At 42.3% G+C, this 10,100-nt stretch overlaps 1 protein-coding gene across 2 annotated transcripts; it reads left to right on the top strand.

Annotated features, from left to right (window-relative positions):
• Nucleotides 1-444: 444 nt before the first annotated feature.
• Nucleotides 445-2,622, top strand: LOC145119795 (zinc finger protein JACKDAW-like). Of its 2 annotated transcripts, XM_079055537.1 has the most exons (4): nucleotides 448-645; nucleotides 789-948; nucleotides 1,027-1,426; nucleotides 1,553-2,622. In XM_079055537.1, the coding sequence occupies exons 2-4, from the start codon at nucleotides 819-821 to the stop codon at nucleotides 2,370-2,372; spliced, it is 1,350 nt and encodes a 449-aa protein (XP_078911663.1). In that variant the 5' UTR covers nucleotides 448-645; nucleotides 789-818; the 3' UTR covers nucleotides 2,373-2,622. The 2 variants fall into 2 exon arrangements, with proteins under 2 accessions (XP_078911664.1, XP_078911663.1); XM_079055538.1 differs by having other exon boundaries at nucleotides 445-948; nucleotides 1,033-1,426.
• Nucleotides 2,623-10,100: the final 7,478 nt, after the last annotated feature.

The raw sequence follows: 10,100 nt of genomic DNA, 5'->3' as shown, positions 1-10,100 counted from the left end.
ATTCGCGTTGAAGATTTTTGATACGGTCGTTAGCGTTCATGTGGGCGCTACTGATGTCAAAATTCAAAATATTCTTTATCTTCCATAATGATAAGATTGAAAAACTTTGTTTACATGCGAGTAACTTAGTCTTTAATTAGATTAGGAATCGTTCTAAAGTCCCTAGGAACTTGAATTGGAATATGTGATGTTGTAACTATCTTACAGTTTGTTTTTGGCTTTGTTTCAGTAGCAAGCGTATAGTAATACTTTTTCTTTTTCTTTATACAATTGCTTTTTCGTTGATAAAAAGTACAACTGTTTTCTAAAAATTAATCTTTACAATTAGATTATTAGTAACAATTATGATGCTAGTGAGTCACTGATGGAGAAAGATATCGTCCAAGTAGAGTCTATGGCTGACCGACTTTCTACACAACCCGTGTAGGATAAGAATCTCTACATACCAAACCAAATTCTCTCTCTCTCTCTCTCTCTCTCTCTCTCTCTCTCTCTCTCTCTCTCTCTCTCTTATACAAACAACTTCTCTATGTGTTTCTCTCTCTAAAGTATGCTCTTGCTACCCATCATGTGTGGTTTTTCATCCATCAAGATTCAAACGGTACCCAAACCTGACGAAGATCTATATGACAATTCGATGAAAAGGTCGTAAACTTGAAACAAATCTATCCACTTTGGTCATACTTTCACCATAACTGAAATGAAGAATTAAGCTACCATCATCTCCATCTGTTCATCCATATTTAGCTACTGTTTTACACTCTCTGTTCTTTGTTTCACCATATTAGATCGGAAACCAGCTTTCAGAGGAATCAAAGATGATGTCTAGTGATGGGTTTTCATCATCTCCTTCTTCTCTTTCTGCTTTCATCCAAGACCCCATCACAAACCCTAACCCTAATTCTACAACTTCAGCTAAACGAAAACGTAATCTCCCTGGTACACCAGGTAAGCCATATATAGTTCACTCGATGTTACTTTAACTTGCTAATGGACTAGTGTTTCACAATCATTTTTTATGTCTAGATCCAGATGCAGAAGTAGTAGCCTTATCTCCGACATCTCTGATGGCCACAAATCGGTTTCTATGTGAGATATGTAACAAAGGATTTCAAAGAGACCAGAATTTGCAGCTTCATCGAAGAGGACACAATCTGCCATGGAAGCTTAAGCAAAGAAACAAGCTGGAAGTGGTGAAAAAGAAGGTTTATATCTGCCCGGAGAAAACCTGTGTTCATCATGACCCGGCTCGAGCTCTCGGAGATCTTACTGGAGTTAAGAAGCATTTCAGCCGGAAACATGGTGAGAAGAAATGGAAGTGCGAGAAGTGTTCGAAGAAGTACGCAGTTCAGTCGGATTGGAAGGCTCATAGCAAAATCTGTGGTACCAGAGAGTACAAGTGTGATTGTGGAACACTCTTTTCAAGGTAAATCGTATGTTTCTCTTTATTTAAATTTTCCGATTATCAAAGCTTGTTCAATAAGTTAGATCCTCAAATATAAAATCCATGAATTTCATGTGCGTATTAATTCATATATATGTTGAACAACAGGAAAGATAGTTTCATAACGCATAGAGCATTTTGTGATGCTTTAACTGAAGAAAATTCAAGAATGGCTTCGTTCCCTATGATGTCAAGTACTGCAAATCTCAACTTTCGAAACGAGTTGATGATGTTGAACGGTGGTGGTGGTGGTGGCGTGGGTATGAGATTTCCGGGGATGTATGGTGGTGGGATGTTAGAAAGTAATCTTGATGCTAATGGAGCAAAACCCAGATTACCAATATGGTTAGACCAACATGGCAACGAACCCCATCTTGAGAACCCTAGCACTTCGTCATTTTTGGGGTCATCAAGCTCGAACAACAACAATGGTGGAATGCTACCATCGGAAATGGTGCAGTGGTTGAATGGAAGCCAAGAAGCTGTGGTGGCAGCGTATTCTGGATTGCAATTGAAAGAGGAAGGAGAGAATAAAGGAGAAATGCAGCTCAATGTTTTGTATAACTACGATACTTCCTCCACTCCACCACCACCTACTACCGCTCATATGTCCGCCACTGCACTATTACAGAAGGCAGCTCAAATGGGTTCGACAAGAAGTAGCAATCCAGGGGATAGTAACGGGTTCGGGCTCATGAGCACAAGTCTCTCAAACTTCAATTCTGTGAAACACGACAACAATGACGAATTGATGATGATGATGACAACGACAGGGACAAAACAAAGCAAAGGAAACGTTACAAATGAGTCTCATGATGGGGATCTGACTAGAGATTTTCTTGGGGTAGGACGGAACGAAAGAAGATCGTTTAATTTGCATCAAGAACTATTCAAGTTCACTTCTTCAATAGATGATTCAAGTATATGAAAAAGGTTAATCAGAATTATGCATGAAATACACATGATAATGTCAGGAAGAGAACGAGAAAGGGACAAAAGGAGTCACAAGAGGGGAATAATATTGATAGTACAATGAGGTGGAATATGTTTGCATATGCATGTGTTATTGCAGCAAAACAAAACTTTCTTAATTTTGTTTTAGGAAACCTATCTCGGTCTTGCCTGTCTATCCTCCTCGTGTACAACTTTTGAAGCAAAATTTACTGTTCAGTGTGTGACTCTCTCTCTCTCTCTCTCTCTCTCTCTCTCTCTCTCTCTCTCTCTCTCTCTCTCTCTCTCTCTCTCTCTCTCTCTCTCTCTCTCTCTCTCTCTCTCTCTCTCTCTCTCTCTCTCTCTCTCTCTCTCTCTCAAACACAAACACACACACACATGTATCAATAGTTTATGAATTACGATTTACGACTTCGATAATTAATTTTATAATCTTTGGACAATATATACTTATAAATATCTTGTCATTACTTTGATTAAATTAACATTTTAATGAATAACTTTTTGGATGATCATGAAATACATGGCCCGAGTAACAAACCAATGTTACCTCTTACCAACAACGTCCACAAAAACTTATCGAACTAATTTGTCAAGCAAAATACCCAAACAATTTTAAACAAATAATATACCCACCACATAGAAGTCCGGTCATTATCGTTTATGTCGGTGTTCTTCTTGAAAACTCATTTGCATCCAATAGGTTTGCTATAGGTGAATGATCAATTAAGTTTTACACTTGTTTATCCATCACTTGTGTATCCATCATGTAGTGTATATTAGCATTAATGGCTTTTAACAATTTATCATATTTTGGATCTCACATGTAGTAGTTATTGGTCTCAAAATGATCCCCAAGTTAACCTTTTGAGATGTTCTACCATATTTGCAAATGATTTGTGTTTGGTGTGATGCCTATGCAATTGTTTGTGGGGCCTCATCTTGTTATTCGTTAAGGCTTTCAAAAAGTGTTTGTAACATCCCAAAATTCATAACCAAAAATTTCATTTTTAATTAAGTAATTATAAAAACTAGTAGTTTGAAAACGTCAATAGTGTCATCCCACATCATAATTAAACCAATATCTAAAACATGTCATAAGAAAACAACATCAAAGTACAACTCCTAAAGATCTCATGTGCGGAAAATCATAGTGTGATGCGCTGCGATCATGCCGACTCATTTCCTTTCGAAGAATAAGTACCTGAAACCAAAACTGAAAACCGTAAGCACAAAACTTAGTGAGTTCCCTCATCATACCACATACCCATACAACAAATACATTGCCAAGTATATCTGGGTCATGGCCTCCCCTTCGGTCTGTTTCAACCGGATACTGTCGAGCTTATCTGGGTGTTGGCCTCCCCTTCGATCTATTTCAACCGGATACTGCCGAGCATATCTGGGTGCTGGCCTCCCCTTCGGTCTATTTCAACCGGATACTGCCGAGCATATATGGGTCCTGGCCTCCCATTCGGTCTATTTCAACCGGATAATGGTATTTCGCCCCTACCACTACCACATAATATCATAGCAAATAAGAACATAAATCATAACACATAGTGGCATACCATAAAATTATCACAAAGACAATCATCTATATTATAAACAACTACTAGTTGGCCAGCATTGGTGCCTTCGCCCCATTTCTACAGGAAGGTAACTGACCTCGAAAGCTGGAAGTAGCTAAACAATCCCTGACTCCGGATATCAACCTAACTCAAACCCCTAAACATAAAATATTTCCTTAGTTAACCTTTCATACTCATAACCCCTTAAGGGTCAACTTTGGTCAAGGTCAAAGTCAAGGTCAAAGTCAACGCTCCGAGTTGACTCGACTCGTCGAGTTTTCCCTTCAACTCGTCGAGTTCCCATAAATCATAAAATCATGAAATCGCGATCCAACTCATCGGGTTCTTCCATGAACTCGTCGAGTTTTTCCTTATCAACAGAATCGGGACTTTTCAAATCAACTCGTCGAGTTCCTTAGCCTGTTAGCCCCTTCTTAACTCATTAAGCTATTATTCTTCAAACTAAGGCCTCATCTTTTGGATCCAAGCTGGAAATACGTCTAGAAGGGTAAAGTTTCCAACTTTACCCATTAAGGACCTCTCCCAACACATAAAACTCAAACCCTAACCCAAAAGGGCTTAGATCCAACTCCAAAAGCCATCAAAACTTCAAGATAGACCATGAGGTCATGGATCTGGACTCTAGGGACAATTTGGTCACGTAAAGCTCCCATATTTACTTGCATGCATGACCCACTAGAGCTCAAAAGACCAAAAAGATGGTCTAAAAGTTTCATGGGACTTCCATGGCCATAAAGTTTGCACCTTTATGCCATGAAGTCCCCTCAAGACCCTAGATCTGAAGGGTTTGCCCAAATGGGACATCCAAATCCCAACCATCAATATACTTGGACCAAAACGTGAACGAAAGCATCCTAAAACTAGATCTAAGCATGCCAATTGACAAGGTTGAAGCTTTATACCTCAGATGAATCAGAAATGAAGCCCAACTTCTGGATCTATAATCCCTCTACACGTCCTTGCTCCTTCTTCAAGTTCCTTCTTCTTCAAAATCACCAAGAAAGCACAAAAATTGGCTCAAAACTCTCAAAAGTGCCTTAGGGTTTTGAGGCTACGGTTTGGGACAATGGAGGCTGGAAATGAGGCCAGCTAATGAGGGTTAATGTGTTTAAATAGGGTGAAAAACCCCAGAATTAGGGTTTCATTTCTGCCAGCCTACTCGTCGAGTTGAGGCCTCCCAACTCGTCGAGTAGGTGTCCAAATCCGCGGCCCAATTCATCTCTACTCGACGAGTCTGGGGCCTCCAACCCGTCGAGTTTCTTTATATGAAAGTGAATAATTATAATTTAAATACATACCATGAACCAGGCGTTACAGTGTTGCATTTCATTATTCTTCAATTTATTCAAGATCTACGTTGCCCCATTATCTTTTTGTAACAAAAGACTTTTCTCCAAAACTTAGCGTTCCAAGCAACAAACACTTTGATCTTAGAAGGGTTGTAGAAATAGTATCTCATCGTATCTTTTCGGTGCCCCATAATAATACATTTGTTGGTCCCGGACACTAGTTTGTTAGAAGTCTCAAGTTTCACGTTAGCTTGACTGTAACACCCGATTTCTGGTAAGTATTTTCTAGTATAAGTAATTGCATTTTACACTGGGACTCGGCGGGCTGGAGGCCCAACTCGTCGAGTAGACTTGACTCTTGGACGCGAGATTAAAATAACCTACTCGACGAGTCGGAGAGCCCGACTCGGCGAGTAGGACTGTCTGGATAAAAACGTAATATTCGGGGTTTGCACCCTATTTAAGCACCTTATCTTGTCCCAACCCAGCCTCCATCGTCCCTCCCAGTCCAGAAAAGCCCTAACTCGAAACCCTAATCATTTATTGAGTGTTCTTGAGCTTTTTGGTGCCATTTTTGTGTATTTGAAGTTGAAGAAGGAGAAGGAAGCTTGAGAGATCAAGAGGAAGCAAGAAGATCTAGAGGTTTTGACACATTTCAAGCTCATTTGAGGTATAAAGCTGAAACCTTGACCATCTATCTCTTAGATCTTTCGTTAGGGTTCATTTCTACCTTTTCTAAGCCTTAGAAGTGCCATATTCGGGATTTTGGGATTATAAAGGGGTATGAATTCAGATCTGGAACCATTGAGGATTCCTATGCAATAAAGGTGCCAACTTCATTGCCATAAGAGCCCATTTTAGGGCCATTTGTGCCAAATACCTCATACATGAATGTCAAGTTTGTAACTTTACGTGTATTATGGGCCCTAAGAGGCTAGATCTATGTTTTAAATGTGTTAAACCTGACTGAAATCAACTGTATGGACATGGACTTTGGGGGACTCGACGAGTCGTTCATGGGACTCGACGAGTCGGGGTATGGTTCCCCAACCCTTTTCTGTTTTAATCGAACTGGTTGAGTCTAGAAGAGGACTCAACAAGTTAGATGTGAAACTGGACCTGGAAATCATGGAACTCGGTGAATTCAAGATCAGAACTCGACGAGTTCAAGGCAAGTCCCAACTGCACGAAGACGAACTTGATGAGTTCATAAGGAACTCGACGAGTCTATGGCTAAATGTGCCTTCTTGCATGAAGGAGGACTCGACGAGTTCAAGGATGAACTCGGCGAGTCAGTTGAAGAATGTCCCGACTTGGTATGAAGGAGAACTCGATGAATGAGTGCAAGGCTCGACGAGTAGGGTTGGGGTTGTAGTGTTTTAAGGATTTGGGGACTCGGCGAGTTGTTGGGTCAACTCGGCGAGTCGAGTCAACCAGACGTTGAATTTGACCCAGAGTTGACTTTGACCAAGGTGTTGACCTGAGTAACCCTTGTAAGGGTTAAGAGTATGTAATGGTAAATTAAGTAAGGGTGTTATGTGTAGGAGTTGATCCCGGCAGCGAGAACAGTTCAGAGACTTCACGCCACTGAGGTGAGTTACCTTGCAGTAGAAGTGGGTCTACGACCACAATGTCGGCCCACTAGTAGGGATTGTTTGTCAAGTAGTTGTCTTTGTGATAATTACTTGGGTCTGCCACTATCTGATACGTTTTTTGTGCTAGTATGATATGATATTAGGTGATAGTGCCAGTAGGGGGAATAGTCCCCATGTTACGGTTGTAAGTACCGAAGGGGTAGGTTAGGCACCCCAGTATGCCTGAAAGTATGATTACGTTATGTTATTATGTGGTAGTAGTAGGGGTGAAATAGTCCCGATAACCGGTTGAGATAAACCGGAGGGGTAGGTCGGACACCCGGGTATGTCTAACAGGGGTAGGTTAGGCACCCCGGTATGCCTAGCAGGGTAGGTCGGGCACCCAGATATGCCTGACAGTATGTGTATAGTATGGGATGTAGTATGATGGGGAAACTCACTAAGCTTTGTGCTTACGGTTTTCAGTTTTGGTTTCAGGTACCTCTTCGTCGAAGGGGAAGGAGCCGACACGATAGCAGCGCATCACACACACACGGTTTTCGCATTTTGAGATCTATGGGATTGTACTCTGACATTATTAGTATCGATGATATGATTTTTGAGACATGTGATTATGATTTGATGGATTTTATGATATTGACGATGTTTTTCAGTAAACGATTTTAAAAGTAATATAATTAAAACAAAATTTTTGGTCTTGAAAATTGGGATGTTACAAGTTGGTATCAGAGCCTTGGTTTGAGGGCTTCGGACACAACTTCGGGGGTGTCTGGACTCAAATCGAGGGTTTGAAAGATTTTGACAACAAAATCGTTTTTCTAAAATTAAAATGAAAAGGTTTTAAGAAAGAACAAGGTGTGTGATCCGTGTGACCGGCTGAGCTCAAGTAAGTTTTCCCCAAGATACCCGTACATGTTATGTTATGATGTGATATGATTATGAGAATCGCATGCTAGATTAGGGCTAATGATCTAGGAATGATGTCTTATATGCTTGTTGCCCTTGTATGAGAACTGTATGCTAGATTAGGGGCTTAGGATCTAGGAAGATGCCTTATGTGCCTGCTATATGTGCTTATTGAATCATATGCTAGAACTGATTAATCAGTAATATGATGGCCTGAATAGGATATGATTGGTATGGTTACTCTATGCTCGAATGCTGCTTGCTTTGTGCTTTTAGAAATTCTAGCTATCTTTAGCTAACTAGTAAACGAATACGCTAAGTTACATATTGCAAGGACTAAATAATTTCAGAAGGTTAGGTCTAGCCCTATTGCACGTCTCTTGTTTGAATCCAACCGTTGTAGGGTAGGACCTCTCATTCGAAGAATTATTTGGTCTTAGTGATATGTAATGGTATTCGCAAGCTAGTTAAGTAAAAGTGGCAGGAATTCCTTATGTAGCTGATGGCAGAGAGTAGGTCAGAAAGATACCCTAGGGTAAGCCTAGGATGAGTCTAGTGCAGAGAACAGTAACAGTAGAAGGGACTTGGTAAAGTCAAGGCAAACCTTGAGGAAAGTATGGATAAATGTGGAAGGTAGTATGGGCTTGTACTGCTGAAAGCAGAGGATCCCTACTCGAGTCAAGGAGGGCCGAGATAGAACCAGGGAACTTTTAGTATGTAAAACCTTCTGAGGTTATGTATGACCCTGACGATTATGTGTTTTGTTTCAGAATAGTGATGATTACGCGACACAGAGGAGGAGGAGGTTCAGGGTCAGGATCAGGCTCAAGATCAGGTTCGGGATCAGGTGTCGAGCCAGTTGATGAGGGACTACGTGATTTCATTACTTCTGAGATCACTAGAGGCATACTTGATTCGACCCCGGTGATTTTCGGGTTGATCAAGGAAGGGATCATTGAGCTGATGGAGGATCGCCTCACGGTGTTTAGGAGTGACTGGACGGCCAACCAGTTAGGTGCGTGCATGCTGTCCTTTAAGGACTTTAGGGGATGCGGTGCGCCAGACTTCCACGGGGTGAAGGACCCCATTGTTTCCAGGAGATGGATTACAGACATGGAGTCTGCCCAGTTGACTAGCTTCTGCCCTGAGGGTCGAAGGTCCGGTACAATGCAGGGTGTTTGAGGGACAGGGCTAGGGATTGGTGGGATTCAGTTGGTGATTCTTTGGGAGCCCCAGCCACTGAGGCTATGACCTGGTCGGACTTTGTGACCAGGTTTAGGGTTAAGTTTGCGCCGGCTGTGGAGCTTCAGCAGCTGACCATGGAGTTTCTTGACATGAGGCAGATGACAGAGACGGTGGTGGAGATTACCGCCAAGTTTCGGGAGAGGGCCTTACCGGTGCCCAAGTATGCAGGAGATGAGGATATGCGGAGGACCCGCTATCATAATATGTTGAGGGCTGATATCCGGGAGCATGTCAGCTACTCGACATGCCTGACCCTGGATTTTATGATTGCCAGGGCGAGGGAGAGGGAGATCGACTTGGAGCACATCAGGAAGACGAAGGCAGAGGAGGGACAGGTGACTAGGGTTTCGGGGAAGAAACCCAAGGGATTCGACTCTAAGTCGAAGGGCCATCAGGGCCGAAGCCACTGCGGGAAGTGCGGCAAGCCACATGAGGGGGCATGTAGACTAGGGTCATCGGGCTGCTATAAGTGCGGCAAGACGGGGCACTTCAGCAAGGATTGTACAACCCCTACCCCCATCATTCCAACATCGGAGTTGTTGTGTTTTTACTACAACCAGCGTGGCCATAAAAAGGCCAACTGCCCGAGATTGACAGCAGCAGCAGCGCCAGTGGCGGCACCAGCTCCAGTGATCCTGCAGATTACTGATGGCCGGCAGGGCAAGTCAGAGGCTCCAGTGGTGAGGAGTCGAGCTTTCCAGTTGACTATCGAGGAGGCACGTGCCACACCCGATGTGGTGACGGGTATGATTTCTTATCCCTAGCTTTTATTATATGTTACTTATGATATTTATGTGCCATGTTATGTGTTTTGTTTAGGATCGTTCCATGTGAACGGTATTCCAGTTCAGGTGTTATTCGACTCGGGTGCTACCCGATCATTTGTCTCTCTTGCGCTCAACAAGAGGTTCCCTGAGTCTTCGGGCATGTTGGATTGCCCTCTAGAGGTCAAGATTGCGGATGAACGATCAGTTCGAGCATCAGAGGTTTTCATAGATTGTGTTTTGAGGCTGTTCGAGGAGCGCTACCTGGTAGACTTGGTTCCCATACCATTGTGTGGGAATAAGGTCATCATCAG

The sequence above is a fragment of the Lactuca virosa genome, chromosome 6 (assembly GCF_052849685.1).
Source record: "Lactuca virosa cultivar CGN04683 chromosome 6, Lactuca_virosa_CGN04683_v6, whole genome shotgun sequence".
NCBI classification, from domain to species: domain Eukaryota; kingdom Viridiplantae; phylum Streptophyta; class Magnoliopsida; order Asterales; family Asteraceae; genus Lactuca; species Lactuca virosa.
Note: the sequence above shows the minus strand (reverse complement) of the source record. Positions and strands in the feature narration are given on the sequence as shown.